We start from the raw sequence: 22,186 nt of genomic DNA on the forward strand, positions 1-22,186 counted from the left end.
AAGATCAGTCTGGCACCTCTGATCAGCAGCAGCTCCGTGGAAGCAGGTTACTGGTGCAGGGCACCAGAAAACGGAGAACGACCAGTGGGCTGCTGGTGACTGGGCAAGGAACCGAAGACCGGCTCAAGACTCTCAGAAGCAATAGCAGGTATCGGAACTGGGACGCGAGAGGGTGCCATGAGCGCCGCAGGGTTCCTGGGGGTGGAGGAAGGAGGTTTTGATCCTGGAGCTCGGGTTGCTGGGAATGAATGGGTACTGATTGTGGCCGACTCCAGCACCGACGATCTATCGTCTCGATGCAGCTGCGGAAGCGCTGGAGGCGAATCCACGGTCATTCGGGGACTCTCTTCATCTGACTGAAAGGAGATTCAGGCAGTTTCTGGTGATGGCGAGCGCGTCTGCCCGTCTTTGTTCCATGGAGGACAATAAATGGAATCTTGAAAATGATCGAACGTCTCTCACAAACCTCAAGAAGCCAAAAAGCACCAGGGAGTATAACTGCACACAGTATCTGGGGGAAAGTGTGAGCCGAGAGGAGCAACATTACTGCCGGAGGCTCAGCAACGCCTGCACAGGAAACTCCCCCGACTAAACCGGACGTGACGAAGCCTGCGTCCCCTAGCAACCATGAGCTTGCTCAGAGCGGAGGACGTGCGGCGGGTGGCGAGGCTGCAGGTAAACGCAGCCGAGAGCAGACGAGTTGAAAGAAAAGGCAGTCCCGATGCTGGGCAGGTTGGGGGGAGGAGAGAGAGAGGAGGAGGGGGGGGGAGGGAGGGGGGGGAGAGAGGGGGGGGAGAGAGGGGAGGGAGGGGAGAGAGGGGAGGGAGGGGGGAGGGAGAGAGGGGAGGGAGGGGGGAGGGAGGGAGGGAGGGGAGGGAGGGGGGAGGGAGGGAGGGGAGGGAGGGGGGAGGGAGGGAGGGGAGGGAGGGGGGAGGGAGAGAGGGGAGGGAGGGGGGGGGAGAGAGGGTGTTATATATAGAGAATTTAGGTTAAAATGGCTTAAGTTAAAATGTGAAAATGTGATGATTAATCATAAAATGGGAAGCCAGAACGGACAGGGAGTTTACTAGCAGCCAAGGACAAAAGGTTCAGCTGGATATTTTTTTAAACCTATCTTTTCATGGTCATAGTGAGAGACATGCAGGAGACAAAAGATTGAAAAGAAGGGTGAGAAACAGAATTTAGTGTATGTAGAGTTCGCAGCGTACGTAACGAACGTGATAATTAAAAATGCAGTTGTACTTAGAATGCTTTTGCAATACTAACCAATTAAAACAGTATTAATAAGTAGGGGAAGGGCAAACAACAAGGGTATAAAAATCAATGCACTGTATGTATCGGGGCTTAACTGGTGAGAAACCAGTTGAGTCCAACTCTGCAGACTTGTAAATAAAGCTTGTCGTGTCATCAGTTTTAAAGAGACTCATGTGTGAGAAGTTTTATTTCTGACAAGGGGAGGGAGGGGGGGGGGAGAGAGGGGAGGGAGGGGGGGGGGGAACTTTCCACTCTATTGTGAGGACAGGTTACGTGGAATGTCAACCAGTCTCAAACCTTTGGCGTCATATGATTTGCAAACAAAATATTGCCTGAGGCAAAGTGCAGCCAAGTTCAGATGACAAATAAATTTAAACCAGTCAACATTAATTAAAAGGGATAATGTGTAAACTCCATACAGGCAGCACCCAAGGCCAGGATCAAACCCGCCGCTGTGTCATGCCACGTCTTGCATGTTGAAGACTGACATTTTTTAAAAAAATCTACCTTTGGGAATTGTCCCCAGTTATTGAGGTTTGTCTTTAGTTTGTAAACTTCATTAGATTTGTCTCAAAATATCATTTTAATTGTTTGTGTTCAGAAAGAAGATGGCTGTCGGCTTTTAACAAAATTGTTAAAATGGGAAGATTTTGATGAAGAAAGAGATTTAAAACCAGGCATTCTTCTTGACTATCTGTATAATACCATTATATTTGCTGCTGAGAAAGGATTTCCATGGCCTAGTGTGGCAATGGCAGTAAGCTTTTCACAGGAATTACTTTGTAAAACCAAAGGTATTGCAATTATTTTGATAAAATAATTAGTTCAGTCATTGTTTTTATTTTTTTTTAAATAGATGCATAGTATGGGAATTTGGAGTTCACATTTTGATGTGCAGGTTGAAACTTTCTCACTGACACCCCTGGAATCTGCCTGGTGCTGGATCACAAAGAGTGGTAGATTACAGAAATTGTCCCAAGAATCCTCTTGTCAGTTTCTGAAACAAAATCTGTCCAGCAACCTCTTGCTGACAACTGGCAGCCTGCAATCATGTCCTTAGTAACTTCGTTCATTTCTCTGTTTTCTTTTTGTGCTCCTGTATCTATCTGTTTGTCTGTTTATTTACTGATTTATCAATTCACATTTCATTGCAATGAATTTTTATTTCCTATCTCAATTTTCTGGTAATGATTTGTGATTTCTGTAACACAGATACACTGTACCTATAAAAGAGCATTAAAACAGGAAAAAATACTTATAAATTTGCTAACACAGCCACTCTGGGAGCTGCTGATCACAGAACGAGGGCACAGAGAGTTTCAACTTGTACAGCATATGGTTGCTTGAGATACCAGCTAATGCAGGAAAACAAAATGACTGAAATTGTATATCTCACATTTTTACAGTTCAGAAACATGACCTGTCTCACCACTATTAAAGATTAAGGAGATCACAGATAATGATTTTCAAATATTAATTAAGCTGCAGTTATTTCATCTCTTGGCTGCTTCAAATTTACTTTTCTTTCCTTCCCCCTCCCCCAATCTCTCCAACCTGGCTCATAAATGATTTAAAATTCTTAAGTTATTGCTATAGCACTAGTCAGTGGTATGCTTTGATTTTGGAAGACATTTACTGTTATTTGGATTTCAGGTTTATTGTCAGAGTACATGCATGACATTGCATACAACCATGAGATTCTTTTTCCTGTGGGCAGAGCAGAATTATCATTTATTGGTAATGCAAAAATACATAATGTGCACATATAAACAAATAAAGAACTGTAAACAGATATTGAATGTAACTAAACTGTGCAATACAGAGAGAATAAAAAGTTCAGTAAAGTGCAAGAGTCATTTGAGTCCCTGATTGTTTATTGTTGAGGAGTCTGATAGTAGAGGGGTAGCAACTGTTCCTGAACCTCTTTCCTGATGGCATATGCAAGAACAGAGCATGTGCTGGGTAGTGCAGATCTTGATAATTGCTCTACAATGGCAGTGATCCCTGTAGATGCTCTTGATGGTGAGGAGGGTTTTGCCTGCGAGGTCCTGGACTGTGTCCACTACCTTTTGGAGGGCTTTGCACTCGGGTATTGGTGTCCCCATGCCAGACCATGATGCAGCTGGTCAGCACACTTTCCACCATGCATCTGTGCAAATTTGCCAGGTTTTCTAATGTCATACCAAACCTCCTCAAATTCCTGAGGAAGTAGAGGGACTGACATGCTTTCTTCACTATGCTATTAGTGTGTTGAGTCCAGGAAAGATCCTTCAAGGTATGACTCCCAAGAACTTAAACTCACTGGATTATATACCTCTGGTTTTCCCCTCCAGAAGACAACAATCAGGTCCGTGATTTTGGTGACATTGAGTGCAAGATTGCTGGTGCACCATTCTGCCAAGTTTTCATTCTCCCTCCTACATGCCTTTCTTCATACAACCCACTACTGTGATATCATCAATAAATTTGTAGATGGCGTTATTGTACTGAATCACACAGTCGTAGGTGTAAAGTGAGTAGAGCAGGGAGCTAAGAACGCAGTTTATGATGCTCTGGTACTGATGGAGATTGTGGAGGAGATGTTCTTCCCAATCCTCATTGATTGTGGTCTGAAGGTGAGGAAATCTTTCAAGCTTGAAAGATTGAATATTTTCTTCCAAATCAATTTATTCAGTAACTCATCTTTGTCCCAAATGGATTGATGATCGCTTAGCAAGGCAATTAGTCATGTGCAACAAATACTGGTCTTACCAGCTTTGCCCATAATCAAATAAAAATGTGTGAAATCTGTATGGTGAACACTCTAAAATGGGACTTGAGATAATAAGAAATTTTAAAGATGTAAAATGTAGTCTTTAAATAACAGAGCTGCCTGTAAGAGAACTGTGACATTTAAAACAACTCAAGGTTCAATTTATTGTTGTGTACAGAAGGTGCACATAAAGCTTTCCTTTGCTCACCCTACGAAGGCAAACAAAACAATCACCAAGTACGGTCATTTAATTTATCCATTAAAGCAAGAATGAAAACCAAAAGAGAATTCCTTCGGTGACATCAAGTGGCCATGGATCTTGATGCCTCCTCTATATTATCCCCATAACTTGCATCTCTGCATGGCCTGTTGTTCAGGAGTGAACCGGAATTCAAGATCCCTGGTTCCATGTTCCCGAATCATTAAGAAGCAGTTAGAGTTTGAGGCCTGTTAGGAAGCCTGCTTACCATTGGAATTTTATGAATCCTGGATCAGATATCTGGTTCTCAGAAGCTGGTTGCTATCCGTCTGTGGTCTGGCATTAGGCCTTCAACTGCTGAGCCTGATCCTGAACCTGCCATAGTAGCCACATTTGCTGCTTGCGCTGCATGCAGGAACCCATTGGGACCAACAGAAGCCTTCCTGACCTATGTCTGACCTTGTCCGCTGCTGTGCTTTTACTTTCTGTATCGTTCGCTTCACAGTTTATCCTTCCTGGCAGGGTTCTGTACTCTTGCTCTGGTGCCCTGCGCTGATCTAGTAGTTGCTGGGCACGCACAACCTTCGACATCTGGCTGCTGAACTTGGGTGCCTCTGAAGACCTCCAAATAGAGTGATGGAAACAAAAGCACCATCAGCAGAACTTCTGCAGGCGATTAAAGCTGCACCAAGGACAAATGGGATGTTGGCTGGGCATTATGAGCTCTGGAGAAGCAGGGAACAGCTGACGCTCTGCTTTTCCTCCTGAGCCCACAACAGCGGCAGCATTGCATCTGTTACAGTAGCAGCAGCCTCAGAAATCGATTAGAAATAACAATCAAAATGCGAGTATAAATATAGTGTTATTAATATTATGTAATTATTTAAAATATCAAATAATTGAAATTGGGCACATGGGAAGATTTATGGGATATGACAAACATAAAAGACTGGCCAAAAAATCTTGTGTTTAAATTTTTGTCAAATATTAGTTTGATTCTTTGTTAACATATTGTTTAATTAGCAAAGTTTATTCATCTGAAAATAGCCAGTTCAACCAATTAAAGCATATGATTCATCTTACCATCTTCATATTGGAAAATTAGATAAATAACCTTGTTAAATCTTTCTTTGAGAGCAATTTTCTTTACAAAGGACACAAATATTTCCCTTGTTCTGTTGGCTCTGGGTTTTTTACAATTCTTGAGGTAATTTATTTACATGCTTGGCTCTTTTTGCCCTATCTCAAATGGTAATTAAAATAACCATTCTTCGGTACATTTAGGACTTTTCCTGAGTAGATGGGAATTCTGCAATTTGTATTAATTTTGAAAAGACCAACCTTGTTTTTGAGACTGTGGAGATGCATTATAAAATGTACAATTACAATTGATGAGAAAAGATAGGCAAAACTCTGTCAAGACTGTATGACAAATATTATAAATGTTAGATTCAATTTTGTTCAATATAATTATTTACATCAATTCTATTTAACACTGTAAACATTGCACAAAATTAAATTGGATTTATCAGATACATTTTTTTACATATGGTGAAGAAATAGGAACTTTTTTGCATGTTCTAAAGTTGGAACTTTTGGATGGATTTAGGAGTGTTTGGAACAGATTACTGGGATTTTTATTCCACAAAATCCAGATTTATTTTTGTTGGAGAATATGGAAAGAACAAGACCTGAATTAAAACTATCATTTTATCAAGTTAAATTTATTAAAATAGCTTTAACTGTGGCAAGGAATTATATTGCAATGACATGGAAATCAGATGTGCATTTGGGTATGGAAAGATGGCATTAGGAAATTGAAAGTTGTATACCCTTGGAAAATATTAAATATTCAACTTTTGTACAAATTTGAGTACAAATGTAAGAATATACTTCCCACCTCTTAAGACCTGTAATAACCTTCTTCTCTAAAGTTGTTTAATATAAATACTGTAAGATTTCAGTGTGTGAGCCAAGACTTTGTGCAATCCAGATTGATTCTACTTTTTCTTTATGCTTTTCTTACTCTTTTTGTACAATTCTTTTGTATAACTATGTATTCTATCTATTGTCATAATTATCTTTATAGTAGTTAGAGGATAAGAGGGGTGGGTGGGAAGGGGGAGGGGTTAATACTATGTAACCATTGTAACTTTCAAGCTTTATTAAGTATTGACTCCGTAATTATAATCACATAGATGAAAACTTTAAATAAAATATTCAAAAACAATGTAATGCTGATACTAAATTATTGGAATGGGAGTTCAACTCCAGTAAAGTTTTTCACCTTCCATTTTTAACATCCTCACTTTGTGATGTTATATGGGTCAAGCGAGGCCATGCTCACAGCAGCAAATCATTACCACTGGACATCCTTATGCTATCACTTCTGCATGCATCCTTGGCATTTTCCAGTTTCATTACCAGTGTAATGGTCCTCTACTGGATGATAGGTATTCAATCTCAGATATAAAATAGACAATTTAAGGCCTTGATCTGTTTGCACACCAATGAAACCAATCATAGTGGTAACTTTCTTCTTCCCTCTCTGTCCTTCAGTATTTCTCTTTAACTAACATGTAGTTACCTTTCCCGCATGTACTCAAGAAACCCTTTATCTCTGATTAATAGTTCAACTGATTCTCTATTTTTGAGTTTAAGCAAGTCCATAAATACACTTCCTACTTTGGTTATCCGCCCTGCTCCAGCTCCCTCAACAGCCCCTAAGGCTAGAGCTGGATGAGGTCCTCACCCAGGATGAGACATATAAGGCAATCGACCAACTGAAAAGTGGCAAAGCAGCAGGTCTGGATGGAATCCCCCCCCAGAGGTCTGGATGGAATCCCCCCCCAGAGGTCTGGATGGAATCCCCCCCCAGAGGTCTGGATGGAATCCCCCCCCCAGAGGTCTGGATGGAATCCCCCCCCAGAGGTCTGGATGGAATCCCCCCCCAGAGGTCTGGATGGAATCCCCCCCCAGAGGTCTGGATGGAATCCCCCCCCAGAGGTCTGGATGGAATCCCCCCCCAGGAGGTCTGGATGGAATCCCCCCCCAGGAGGTCTGGATGGAATCCCCCCCCAGGAGGTCTGGATGGAATCCCCCCCCAGGAGGTCTGGATGGAATCCCCCCCCAGGAGGTCTGGATGGAATCCCCCCCCACCCCAGGAGGTCTGGATGGAATCCCCCCCCAGGAGGTCTGGATGGAATCCCCCCCCAGGAGGTCTGGATGGAATCCCCCCCCCAGGAGGTCTGGATGGAATCCCCCCCCAGGAGGTCTGGATGGAATCCCCCCCCAGGAGGTCTGGATGGAATCCCCCCCCAGGAGGTCTGGATGGAATCCCCCCCCAGGAGGTCTGGATGGAATCCCCCCCCAGGAGGTCTGGATGGAATCCCCCCCCAGGAGGTCTGGATGGAATCCCCCCCCCAGGAGGTCTGGATGGAATCCCCCCCCCAGGAGGTCTGGATGGAATCCCCCCCCAGGAGGTCTGGATGGAATCCCCCCCCAGGAGGTCTGGATGGAATCCCCCCCCAGGAGGTCTGGATGGAATCCCCCCCCAGGAGGTCTGGATGGAATCCCCCCCCAGGAGGTCTGGATGGAATCTCCCCCCAGGAGGTCTGGATGGAATCCCCCCCCAGGAGGTCTGGATGGAATCCCCCCCCAGGGGTCTGGATGGAATCCCCCCCCCAGGAGGTCTGGATGGAATCCCCCCCCAGGAGGTCTGGATGGAATCCCCCCCCAGGGGGTCTGGATGGAATCCCCCCCCAGGGGTCTGGTTGGAATCCCCCCCCAGAGGTCTGGATGGAATCCCCCCCCCAGAGGTCTGGATGGAATCCCCCCCAGAGGTCTGGATGGAATCCCCCCCCAGAGGTCTGGATGGAATCCCCCCCCCAGAGGTCTGGATGGAATCCCCCCCCAGAGGTCTGGATGGAATCCCCCCCCAGAGGTCTGGATGGAATCCCCCCCCAGAGGTCTGGATGGAATCCCCCCCCAGAGGTCTGGATGGAATCCCCCCCCAGAGGTCTGGATGGAATCCCCCCCCAGAGGTCTGGATGGAATCCCCCCCCAGAGGTCTGGATGGAATCCCCCCCCAGAGGTCTGGATGGAATCCCCCCCCAGAGGTCTGGATGGAATCCCCCCCCAGAGGTCTGGATGGAATCCCCCCCCCAGAGGTCTGGATGGAATCCCCCCCCCAGAGGTCTGGATGGAATCCCCCCCCAGAGGTCTGGATGGAATCCCCCCCAGAGGTCTGGATGGAATCCCCCCCCCAGAGGTCTGGATGGAATCCCCCCCCAGAGGTCTGGATGGAATCCCCCCCCAGAGGTCTGGATGGAATCCCCCCCCCAGAGGTCTGGATGGAATCCCCCCCCCAGAGGTCTGGATGGAATCCCCCCCCCAGAGGTCTGGACGGAATCCCCCCCCCAGAGGTCTGGACGGAATCCCCCCCCAGAGGTCTGTACGGACTCCCCCCCCCCAGAGGTCTGGACGGACTCCCCCCCCCCCAGAGGTCTGGACGGACTCCCCCCCCCCCCAGAGGTCTGGACGGACTCCCCCCCCCCCCCCAGAGGTCTGGACGGACTCCCCCCCCCCCCAGAGGTCTGGACGGACTCCCCCCCCCCCCCCCCCCAGAGGACTAGGGTTGCCATGAAAGAGGTGTATAAAGATGATCAGAGGCAATGATCATGTAGATGGTCAGAGGCTTTTCCCCCAGGGCTGAAATGTCTAGTGCCTGGGGGCATAGTTTTAAGGTCCTTGGGAGTAAGTACAGGGGGGCAGATGTAAGAGGTCAATTCTTCACAAAAAAAGTGGTGGGTGCATGAAATGTGCAGCTGGCAACAATCATGGAGGTAGGTAAAATAGGATTTTTTTAAGCTATGAGATGGGTACATGGAACAGAGAAAAACTGAGGATTATACCATAGGGAAATTCCAGCAGATGGTAGGTTATTATGTTGGCACAATACTGTGGGCCGAAGGGCTTGAAATATGTTGTAGATTACTATGTTCTATCACTCATTAACCAGGATTCCCTAAACTTGCCAGCTTTCCTTTACCCTGATAAACAAGCTGTCCCTGAAATCTTGCCATTTCACTTATAGAACCCTCGTGCTTTCTAGCTGTCCCCTTACCTGCAAATATTCTCACTTAATGACTTCACCTAGCCTTCATAATCAGCATTTTCCCAATTTTGGGAATCTTATCTTGGGGACTCATCTTATCTTTACCCATAACTATTGTAAAAACTAATAGCTTTATGGTCACAGGTCCCAAAGTGATTCCCCATGACACTTCAGTCAATTGTTCTGTTTCGTTCCCTAAGATGAGGTACCCTCTCTACAAGGGAAATCAATGTATTGTTTTAGAAAATTTTCTTGGATACACTTTTATTTAAAAAAAATTAAATTTAAAAAAAAAAAATTAATCCATCCAATCCTTTGGCACTGTATTTGACCTACTTAATATTAGGTAAGTTAAAAATCTCCCACTAATATTATTCTAATATTCTAATTTCCTTACACATCTACTCCTCCAATTCCCATGGACTATTGGGGGAACTGAAAATATATCTTCGTCAAAAGGATTAATTTCTTTAAGTTTTACCACATAGCTTCACCAGATCCTCTCTAAGGACAATTATTATGCCTTCTCTCTTCAAAAAAAAAGGTGAACACCTCCACCTCCTCTTACTTGCACCTCTGTAGATCCGTACCTTGAAACATTAAGGTCCCAGTCGAGCCCTTCTCTTATTCATGATTCTGTTATGGCTCGAACATCCTGGTACCCTGAGCTAATTGAGTTTTATGTGCCTTGCCTGTTAAGCCTCTTGCATTGAAGTAAGTGTCTCTGCCTGTCCTGTCTACTAAACTTGCCTTCTTTGATCACAGTAATTGCCCCCATTTCTCATCTGACTCATTTCTGGTCTAAGCCCCGCCCTCTGTCACTAGCAAATTTCCTTACCAGGATATTGGTGGTTCTTCAGTTCAGGTGTAACTGTTCCTCATGTGCAGATCACCCCTTTCCCAGAAGAGATATCAATGATCCAAGAACCTAAACTCATGCCCCTTGCACCAGCCATTCAGTTATGCATTCATCTGACCTATTTTTCTATTCCTAACACCACCAGCATGTGAAACCAGGATTAATCTGGGATTACTACCTTTGAAGACCTGCTTTTTAATCTCTTTCCTAATTCCCTATATTTGTTCCACAGGACCTCGTCCCTTTTCCTACCTATGTTGTTGATGCCAATATGAACTATGACTACTAGTCCTCACCTTCTCCCTTAAGTATTCTGGAAACTTGGCCCAGGCATCATCTTGGCATCTTGCATGTGGCCACAGAACCTCCTATGAGTCCTCTAGCTATGTTGTCATCTATCACTATTGCTCTGTCTGATTCCACTGCTGCTGAGCCTCAGAGACTGTTGTGGTGTCACTGAACTTCTACCTCTGCTGCCCTTAAGAGGTCATTCCCCCTCCCTCCAAAATATATCCAAAGCAATATACCTGTTGATGAGTGGAACAGGCACAGGGGAATCCTGCGTGTTCTACCTGCTACCTTTATTTTCCCTTGTGATTACTCAACTACCTGCAGCCTGTGCTTTAGGAGTGATCCTGTCAGCCTTCTAGATGATCTGGAATACATTCAGTTCCAATTCCTTGATGTTCAGTAAGGAACTGCAACTTGACAAGTGTAGAGGGACACTGGAAGCTTCTGTGATATCCCACCCTGAAGGAGGAGTATACTTCTCCTCTGACTGCCATCCTAACTCCACTAAATTTGAGAAGTTAACATCTAAGAAGAACCTAATTGTAAATTATTTTGTTTTAATTTCATTTTTAGGAAAAACTATTCAGGAGGCTTTTGGAAAATTGTGGGATAAATGTGAAGAGTATCAAAATAAACTGAATTCTTATTACCTGCAACATTTAGCCAATTATTTACTTGGAACTTTCTTCCAACATTATCGTCTATACCAGTTTGTACTGTGTAAAGTAAGAGCGGTGGATCAAATCGTACACGAGCTTGAGGTCCACACACCACAACCGATTCCACCTTTGAAGAATGGAACAGATATTGAGCTTTGGAAATACCAGCAACAGGTGGCTAAACTCAGTGAAGCCGAAGACCAGTTAAGAAATGGTATGTCTGCTTTTCATGAGGCCAGAATGTTGAAAAGAGAGCAAGAAATTGGCATGTTTTACAAGGATCTCAAGTTTCAAAATAACCAAGTGATTGAAAGAGCAGTAAGTGAGCTTTTCCCTTTTAATAAATTCTAACATATTTCAAAATATATTCTAACAACATTTTAATTGCAGATTTTCTTTATAATCATTCATTGGTAAAGCTAAAATTAGGCTAATTTGATACAGTATTTGTGATTTTAAGATAAAAACAGAAGTAGACAATATTTTCTAACAACATACACTCGAAGTGTGTTTTCTTTACAATTGTGGCTTCCAGTTTTCCTACATAATCAAAAATAAACTCTTAAATGGAGTCACACTTAAAGATAATTAAGGCTGAATATATATTTTAACCACAAGACTATTTTAATCACAAGAGACTATAACTGCTGGAATCTGGAGCAACCACTGCTTTGACCAGAGCAGTGGTTATATTGTAAATGCAAGCATAATTATTACTTTCACTCGTAGGGTGCATTTTCATTGACTTCATAATCAATAAAGTAAAATCTAGCAAGTAAATCAATAGCTATGATATTTAATTTCAATTTTCCAATTCAGCACCACACCTACATTTCAACACTAAAGAACAAAGAAAAATGAGACTTTCACATCGACACAATTAATTTATTTTAAAAGAATACTATTGGTGTTTTGTTTTTCAGAGATTAAAAATAATGTACATTTTAATGCTGATAACTCCACAAAGTGATCACTATGATTGTGGTTCATACTGCTCTTCAAGCAGTCAAAGATCTCTCCAGAGCTGCTGAAAAAGGTAATCAGTGGCTCTGGATGAGGAGAAAAGATCCTACCTGGGCACCCAAGTGAGTGAATGGCATCTAGGGGGTGATCCCGGGCTGCTGGAATTCACTGCTTAACCTCTGGAGGTGTCATGGGTCTATCAGCGAAACATTGAGGAAGGAGGGCACCCACTTGATAACAGCTAAGTACCATAGGGTTCCTGTAAAAGTTCCAAGGATTGAAACCAGTGCATGAGGATGCCCTAAAGATAGTGGGTGGATGCAGCTGGCTCCTGAATGTCTTTTCCCCTACTTCCTTCTGTAACTTCTTGCAGCCTGTTCTGCTCCATGCATACTATTTAAACCTTAACTTTATATCGTATAAATATGTTGCAATTAGACCCAACTCAAAATAAGTGGTCCAGCTACCAATTTGCAACTACCTGTACATCATGATCCTTTTAAATACTGCTGATGGGCCCTATTTTGTTTTACTTAGTGCATGTTGGGCAATATGATGTTTATTAAGACTGGAATATTGCATCATTACCTTGCTACTTTACAATTTGTTGGAAGTAGTTCTCAGATCTCATTTAGAACTTTGTGACTCTATAAGTTGAATAGAAGCATCGAACATTTTTCAATAAATGTAACCCTCAAGGAGCCTAGAAGGTGATTTTTGTGTTTATGATTTTGAACATAGTACTGTTCATTGACATTATAATATTCCATTTTGCTGATTTATTAAGTGTTTCAATGCAATTTTGAGTTTTTGTCTTTTTTTTGCTGCATTCACACCAGGTTCAGGAATAGCTGCTACCCCTCCACCATCAGACTTCTCAACAACAAACTCAATCAGGGAGATGCTTATGTACTCTTTTGCACGTATTGATTTTTAAAAATTCTCTCTGTACTGCATAGTTTATTTACATTTAATATCTGTTTACAGTACTTTATTTGTTTACACATGAACATTGTGTACATTTTTTTTGCACAACCAATTCTGTCTTGCCCGCAGGAAAAAGAATCTCAGAATTGTATGTCATGTACGTACTCTGGCAATAAATCTGAATTTTTCAAGCTTAACGGCAGAAGGTAGAATTCTCTTGCCTGCAGATCTTCTCATATATTTTTAATAACTTGCTAATAAGAAAACTCATTGAGATTTTTTTTTTAAATTATTTTTCAGTTGCATCAATAAATATAATTCTTCATCGTATAACAAAACAATGTAATAAAAATGATACAGAATGATATATAATTTTTTTATTTTTGTTCCCTTCCCCAAAAGAAAGAAAAGAGAGAAAGAAAAAAATGCCTGAATTTATTTATCATTCACTATTCATATGTTCCTAACATATTATTCCATCCTGTACATATTAATTGGGAGGAGTGGGTGTTATGGACCATATGGATAGACTCATACTGATAAAATCCATATATGGTTTCCAAATCATATAAAAATTCTCAGGTTGATTCCTTAAATTATAAGTAATCTTTTCCAATGGTATACAATTTTGAATTTCTGTATGCCATCTATCCAAACCTATAAAATTAAATGATTTCCATGTTACTGTGATAGATTTCCATGCCACCGCTATTGCTACATTCAAAAATTTTTGTTGATATTTGTCTAATTTCAGTTTAGTATCAGTGTTGTATAAATCACCAAGCAAAAATATTCTAGGATCTTTTGGTATCTGTATCTTCATAATTTGTCCCAATAATATATTCAAGTCTTCCCAAAATTTTCTCACTTTTTCACAAGACCAAACTGCATGTAATAGGGTTCCTGTTTCTTTGTTACATCTGAAACATTTGTCAGAACAATTTGAATTAAGTCCATGTAATTTATACAGAGTGTAACAAGATCGTGTTATATGGCGAGCTCTCCACTGGCCACCGTGACAGAGGTGCACCAAAGAAAAGGTACAAGGACTGCCTAAAGAAATCTCTTGGTGCCTGCCACATTGACCACCACCAGTGGGCTGATATCGCCTCAAACCGTGCATCTTGGCGCCTCACAGTTTGGCGGGCAGCAACCTTTGAAGAAGACCGCAGAGCCCACCTCACTGACAAAAGGCAAAGGAGGAAAAACCCAACACCCAACCCCGACAAACCAATTTTCCCCTGCAGCTGCTGCAACCGTGTCTGCCTGTCCCGTATCGGACTTGTCAGCCACAAACGAGCCTGCAGATTACCCCCTCCATAAATCTTCGTCCGCGAAGCCAAGCCAAAGAGTATAATCAGTCGCCTTTGGAAGACTACACAAAAGAGTCTGGAAAAACAACCAACTGAAAAACCTCACAAAGATAAGCGTATACAGAGCCGTTGTCATACCCACACTCCTGTTCGGCTCCGAATCATGGGTCCTCTACCGGCATCACCTACGGCTCCTAGAACGCTTCCACCAGCGTTGTCTCCGCTCCATCCTCAACATTCATTGGAGCGCTTTCATCCCTAACGTCGAAGTACTCGAGATGGCAGAGGTCGACAGTATCGAGTCCACGCTGCTGAAGATCCAGCTGCGCTGGGTGGGTCACGTCTCCAGAATGGAGGACCATCGCCTTCCCAAGATCGTGTTATATGGCGAGCTCTCCACTGGCCACCGTGACAGAGGTGCACCAAAGAAAAGGTACAAAGACTGCCTAAAGAAATCGCTTGGTGCCTGCCACATTGACCACCGCCAGTGGGCTGATATCGCCTCAAACCATGCATCTTGGCGCCTCACAGTTTGGCGGGCAGCAACCTCCTTTGAAGAAGACTGCAGAGCCCACCTCACTGACAAAAGGCAAAGGAGGAAAAACCCAACACCCAACCCCAACCAACCAATTTTCCGCTGCCATCGTGTCTGCCTGTCCCGCATCGGAGTTGTCAGCCACAAACGAGCCTGCAGCTGACGTGGACATTTACCCCCTCCATAAATCTTCGTCCGCGAAGCCAAGCCAAAGAAAGAAAAAAAGTATAATCAGTGTTTTGCGGAAACTGCCAAAATGTTTGGCTTGGAAGTCAGCCTGAAGAAAACGGAGGTCCTCCATCAGCCAGCTCCCCACCATGACTACCAGCCCCCCCACATCTCCATCAGGCACACAAAACTCAAAACGGTCAACCAGTTTACCTATCTCGGCTGCACCATTTCATCGGATGCAAGGATTGACAACGAAATAGACAACAGACTCGCCAAGGCAAATAGCGCCTTTGGAAGACTACACAAGAGTCTGGAAAAACAACCAACTGAAAAACCTCACAAAGATTAGCGTATACAGAGCCGTTGTCATACCCAAACTCCTGTTCGGCTCCGAATCATGGGTCCTCTACCAGCTTCTCCTACGCATCCTAGAGCGCTTCCACCAGCGTTGTCTCCGCTCCATCCTTAACATTCATTGGAGCGACTTCATCACCAACATCGAAGTATTCGAGATGGCAGAGGCCGACAGCATCGAATCCACTCTGCTGAAGATCAAACTGCGCTGGGTAGGTCACGTCTCCAGAATGGAGGACCATTGCTTTCCCAAGATCGTGTTATATGGCGAGCTCTCCACTGGCCACCAAGACAGAGGTGCACCAAAGAATAGGTACAAGGACTGCCTAAAGAAATCTCTTGGTGCCTGCCACATTGACCACCGCCAGTGAGCTGATATTGCCTCCAACTGTGCATCTTGGCGCCTCACAGTTTGGCGGGCAGCAACCTCCTTTGAAGAAGACCGCAGAGCCCACCTCACTGACAAAAGACAAAAGAGGAAAAACCCAACACCAACCAACCAACCAACCAATTATCCCTTGCAACCATGTCTTGTCAGCCACAAACGAGCCTGCAGCTGACGTGGACATTACCCCTCCATAAATCTTCATCCGCGAAGCCAAGCCAAAGAGTATAATCAGTGTAAAAAAATAAGTAAGTAAATAAATAAATAAATAAATAGACAGATAGATAAATAGATAAATAAATAAATTGATAGATAAATAAATAAATAAATAGATGGGAGGGAGGGAGGGAGGGAGGGATTCCCATTTTTTGACTTGTATAGTTCCTTTTTCTGCATTGTCTTATAATTGTATATACATATTACAGCATAGTAGTAAATTTCTCAATAAATGTATGAATTATTAAATACTCAAATGGGCTCTGTTCTGGAAGTCTAAAATATGATTTAAGCCGATAGTATGAAAAAATAGTATTATTTGGCATATTGTATTTCTCTTTCATTTGTTCAAAAGTAAAGAAAAAAAGAATCTAAGAAACAACCTTTTAGCCTCTTTATGCCATTATTATGCCAGATATTAAAAAAAAAGGATTATTTAAAGTAAAAGGAATAAATAGGTTCTGCTTTAACATCATTTAGCTATTTGGTAGTAATTCCCCTTTCTAAATGAATTCCATTCCATATCTTGAATAAATGTTTTAAATTTGGTACCCCTTTCAAAAGTTCCTCGTTCCATTTAAACAAAAAATGTTCTGGATTAGTTTCTCCTGTGCTATTCATTTCAATATGTACCCATGCTGTCTTCTCCCCAATTTGATAACAAGAGGATAGAAATCTTAATTGAGCTGCTTTATAATAATTTTTAATATTTGGCAAATATTAACTTTTTCGCTTTTCCAAAGCTATCCTTGCCATTTTTTCACACCAAATAAATTCTTACACTTTTATTTAAATCTTGAAAAATCTTCATTGGTATAGGAATGGGTAATGACTGAAACAAATATCACAACCTCAGAAAAATATTCATCTTTATACAATTTACCCTTCCTATTAAGTTATCGGTATATCTTTCCATCTCTTTAAATCTTCATTAATTTTTTTGTAATGGTAAATTTCTATCAATATTAATTTCTAAATGTTTGTTTCCTTTTGCCACTTAAACATCATTACCTGCTTACTTAATGTATAGTTCCCATCATTCATGAGTATCACTTCACTCTTTCCTAGATGACTTTATAACCTGACATCAAACCATATTCAGCCAATTGTACATTTATTTTCTTCAATGATATTTCTGGTACTGTAAAATAATAATATAATATCATCTGCAAACACGCTAATTTTATGTTCTCTATCTTCTATTGTAAAGTCCTTAATCTCATTATCTCTTATCAGTTCTGTCAATTGTTCTATAGCCAATGCAAATAAAGTGGGCATCCTTGTCTAGATGACTTCCTTAACTTTTGGATGATTACTCAAAGCTCTTATCCAATTTAAAAATAATCATTTGGAATTCTGAAAATATTCAATACTTTAAATAAAAAGACCCATTCTAGTCTATTAGATCCTTACTCTGTGTCTAAAGCTGGTATCTTTTCTGGACTACATTTAATAAATGTAAATATAACTATATTGACCACGGATCTTCTATGTCTAATAAAGCTGGTCTGATCCATATTTATTAATTATGTAAATATTTAGTTAATCTGTTAGCTAATGATTTGGAAACAATTTTATAATCTGTATTTAATAATGATATTGGTCTATAAAAGGATGGCAATAAAAGATCTTTTTTTTTTTGGAATAACTTATTAATGCTGTTTTAAAAGATTCTGGCAAGTCATTAGTGTCTCTCATTTGATCCAAAAGTCTCATTAAAAACAGGAATTAACAACTCCTTAAATTTTTTATAAAACTCCAGAGAGAAACTGTCCTCTCCCGGGGCCTTATTATTTGGCAAAGACATCAAAATACCATATACTTCAACATCCATAAAGGAATTAGATAATTCTATCTTTTTGACATTTTATTCAGGCAAGATTTCATATTAGTCTTCCCTTTTGTTCTTACCTCACAAAGATTGTGCCGCCTTAAAGTTGATGAGAAATGGGAGAAACTGGTCTTTATTTTTGACCCAATATTAAAATTTTGAAATTTTGCACTCGCATTATGAAAGTGGAGCTCTGAAACCTGGATTCACCTGTATAAAGCATGAGGAAAAAAATGCTACATAACATGTTTAGGACATTCAAAGATCATAGAACATTTCAGCACAGTACAGGCCCTTCAGCCCATAACGTGGTGCTGACATATGTAAACTTACTCCACTCAATCTAATTTTTTTATACCTTACATTCATATCCCTCTACTTTTCTTACATCCCCATTGTACCAGCCTCCACCTAAGGCACTGCATTCCAGGCACCTACACTCTCTGAATAAAATAAACATATGCCTCAACATCTATGCACATTCCCCCACTCACCTTAAAACTGATGTCCACTGGTATTTGCTTTTGTTGTTCCAGAAAAAAGGTGTTGGCTATCCACTCTATCTAGGCTCCTTGTAATCTTGTATACCTATATTAAGTAACTTCTTATCCTCTTATAATGAACTTTCAGATGACATGCTTATTTCATGCATGCACAAAAATATATCAGCTTGTATTTTATTCATTGTGCACCATACATTGATGTCACTCTGATATGTTTACTGTTTCTTTGTATTGTAAAAGAAGACAGACCACAAACAGTAAAATGGTCCCAAACACCAATTTACCAAAAGCCATTGCAGTTGAGCATTGTTAATTTAGGATGCCTGACAATAACTGTTGCTGGATAACTACAGTTTGGTATTTAACACCATCATCCCCTCAAAACTGATGAACAAACCCCCAAGACTCAACACCCCACTGTGTAATTGGATAATGGATTTTCTCACCTCCAGATCACAATCAGTGAGGATTGGTAAGAACATCTCCACAATCTCCATCAGTACCAGAGTACTACAGGGCTGTGTTCTTAGACCCCTGCTCTACTCACTTTACACCTACGACTGTGTGGCTTGGTATAACAATAACACCATCTACAAATGTACGGTAGTAGGTTGTATAAAGAAAGGTGATGAGTCAGCATGTAGGAGGGAAATTGAAAACTTGGTAGAATGGTGCACCAACAACAACCTTGCACTCAATGTCACCAAAACCAAGGAGCTGATTGTTGACTTCAGGAAGGGAAAGCCAGAGGTATATGATTCAATGATCATTGGGGGATCAGAGGTGGAGAGGGTGAGCAAATTTAAGTACTTGGGAGTCACTATCTTGGAGGATTTTTCATGGACCCAATGCACTAAGGATATTGTGAAGAAAGCATGCCAACACCTCCACTTCCTCAGGAGTTTTCTTCCTCAGGACATTGGAAACCCTGGAAAATTTCTACAGATATATGGTGGAAAGTGTGCTGACTGCCTGGATTATGGTCTGATATGGAGACCCCAATATCCCTGAGTTTAAAGCCCTTCAAAAGGTAGTGAACATAGCCCAGGACATCACAGGCAAAATCCCCCCCCCCCCCCCACTACTGAGAACATCTACAGAGAACACACCACCCACCACACTCTCTGTTCTCACTGCTATCATCAGGAAAGAGGTATAGGTGCCACAACACTTGCACTGTCAGGTTCAGGAACAGCTGCTACCCTCCACCATCAGACACCTCAACAACAAACTCAATCAGGGACTCATTTAAGGACTTGTACTTATGCACATCATTGATTTTTAAAAAAAATATCTCTATTGTATAGTCAGTTTGTTTACATTTGTTATCTATTTATAGTTCTTTATTTGTTTACATGTGTACATTGTGTAGTTTGTTTTGCACTACCAATGTGGTAATTCAGCCTTCTCTGCATGTAAAAGAAATCTCAGGTTGTATGTGATGACATGTATATCCTGACAGTAAATCTGAACTTCAAGCAGTGCATTTTCATTTTTGTACATTATCTGTGCACATTTCTGAAAATAAGATGGTTCATTTGCACGTGTGCATAATATTGAAAATCTCACCACACAATAACTGGGTGACATTTCCCAGCAAAATAGGAACAAATAGATTCTCATATGGCACTATTTTAGTACAAGCATGAACTTCTATACAAGACACCCATTATTTTAATATATAGTGATAATGGTAATAAAGCATTAAAAGAAAGTTCACTGAAACATACTGAAGTAGTAGAGGTCAATTCAAAACATCAAGTTAAAAAATTTAAAAAAGTCACTTCTCAATCAATGTTGACAGTCCTATTTAAAAGATGAGGTGGCACTACTTACTCAAACCAGAACTGATGTAAAGTCAGTGCTGAGTCCATTGGTGGGGCAAAAGGCCAGATATGTTGTAATTTAATACCAAAAGTATAAAGTGAAAATATAACTGTAGTTCTTTGATATCTCATGGTTTAAATGTTTGAAGAGGAAAAAATATGATTCCCACTCAAGGTATCCCTTGCATCAATCTTGAACTAGCCATTTTGCAAGTTACTAGAAAACAATGATAAGCATAATCATAGAATTTTCTATTTCCTCTTCCACACATTATGAAAATAAATCTATTAATATGAATCAGTATACCTGTCCACATTCCTCAATGTAGTGATAGAATGCTACCACCAGGAGGAGTCAAAGATGGAGTGTATGGCATATAGGGAATATTGCATCTTGGGTAGATTCAAGATGGATGCCTCCACATGAGGACCTGCCTGTGTGTTCTGTTCTTAGTGCTGTTGCTTTAGTCAATAAATCTAGTTGTTTAAAACGAACCCAAGTTTCTTCCTTTTAATAAAAGAAACATCACATGGTACCAGGAGTGGGATGCTGTGCACAGGAGTGAAAAAAACACCACAGTGTGCATAGTGAGCAACAGTCAATATCAGCAGAGAAAATATGGAGAGTTTAAAAGTTACTTAAGCTGTAAAATGGACTGGAATTGTCGACCACGAGTGGAGGCCATTTAAACAAAGAATCATGCTGTACCTTCAAGCCATTGGAATCGGCAACAAACCAGATTTACAGAAGATTGCACTGCTACTTACCATAGTATGACCTAAGCTCTAGAGGTTTACAACAAATTTGTTTTTGCCAAGGCAGAAGACCAGAGTAAATTCAACAAAATTATCGAGATGTTTGATGAATGTTGTTCACCAAAGAAAAATGAAAATTTGAGAGGTACCTGTTTCACTCGTGCACACAGCTGCAGAGAGAGAGAGAGAGAGAACTTTGATACTTTTTTTTTTAAACAGACTTAAAATTAAAAGCAAGAATATGTAATTTTGGATTCCTGCAAAATTCAATGATCCGTGATCAAATTGTGTTCAGAATCAATGATTAAGAAATAAGAGAGAGGTTGCTGCAAGAGGCAGAGCTTACCTTAGCTGGAGCTGTGAAGATATGCCACACCAGTGAAATAGCTCTGCAGCACGTGAAAAAATTTGGTGGTAGTGTAAAAGCCAGTGAAAATGAAAGCATAGTCATAGCCACAGAGTCTGCACACACACACACACAAATAAAATAGGGTATACAGGAAACAACAAAAAGATGGAGAAACATTCAATTGTAAACGATGTGACACCAAACATGTGCCAAAGCAATGCCCTGCTTATGGGAAAGTCTATAATAAGTGCAAAGAGCAGAATCACTATGCAAGGCAATGTTTTTCCAAAGGAAAACAAGACAGAAGTAAAAGTGAACACACTATCGAAGAAACTGCTTTCAGTGATACACTTTTTATGGGCATGGTAGTGCACGAAGTTAACAGTGTCATGCAGGATAAATGGACTGTGTCATTGCATACAAATGGAATTTCAAGCTGGACATAGGGGAAAAGGTCAATTTGATCTGTGAGTGCGACATCAGGGCAATGAAGATAAAGCCATACATCTAGGCAAATCCTGTACTGTTCAAAGCATACAATGGACAGAGCATCGACAAAAAGGTATATGTAAACTCAAGGTGAAAGTTAAAGATAATGAGCACCACCTCAGGTTCACAGTGGTCCCACATGGACATGAATCACTACTTGGTGATAAACGTGAGCTAGTCAAGAGGGTGTACCATATTAACTGACTGCATGGGACAGCATAGTGGAAATACTGGAGTTCTACCATTCATGTATAAGATACAGTTAAAAGAGGATGTGCAGCCAGTAGTGCATACCCTGAGGCAGGTTCCAACGCCAGTGAAAGAAAACCTCAAGCAGGAGCTCGACTGAATAATGGCACTAGGGGTCATAAAGAAAGTGCAGGAGCCCAGAGAATGGGTGAATTCAATAGTGTGTGTCAGAAAGAAGAATTTTGACCC

General features: G+C 41.4%; 1 protein-coding gene across 2 annotated transcripts in view; it reads left to right on the plus strand.

The window, feature by feature from the left end:
• Positions 1-414: 414 nt before the first annotated feature.
• Positions 415-22,186, plus strand: part of c6h8orf74 (chromosome 6 C8orf74 homolog) — a 55,185-nt gene continuing 33,413 nt past the window's right edge. Inside the window, exons 1-3 of one of the 2 annotated variants that reach the window (XM_069886620.1) lie at positions 415-675; positions 1,856-2,048; positions 11,045-11,448. In XM_069886620.1, the coding sequence (XP_069742721.1) occupies positions 628-675; positions 1,856-2,048; positions 11,045-11,448 (645 nt within the window). In that variant the 5' untranslated portion in view covers positions 415-627. The remainder of the gene's footprint in view (positions 676-1,855; positions 2,049-11,044; positions 11,449-22,186) is intronic. The other variant, XM_069886619.1, reaches the window with a different exon arrangement.

Source organism: Narcine bancroftii, chromosome 6, assembly GCF_036971445.1.
Source record: "Narcine bancroftii isolate sNarBan1 chromosome 6, sNarBan1.hap1, whole genome shotgun sequence".
Lineage (NCBI taxonomy): Eukaryota > Metazoa > Chordata > Chondrichthyes > Torpediniformes > Narcinidae > Narcine > Narcine bancroftii.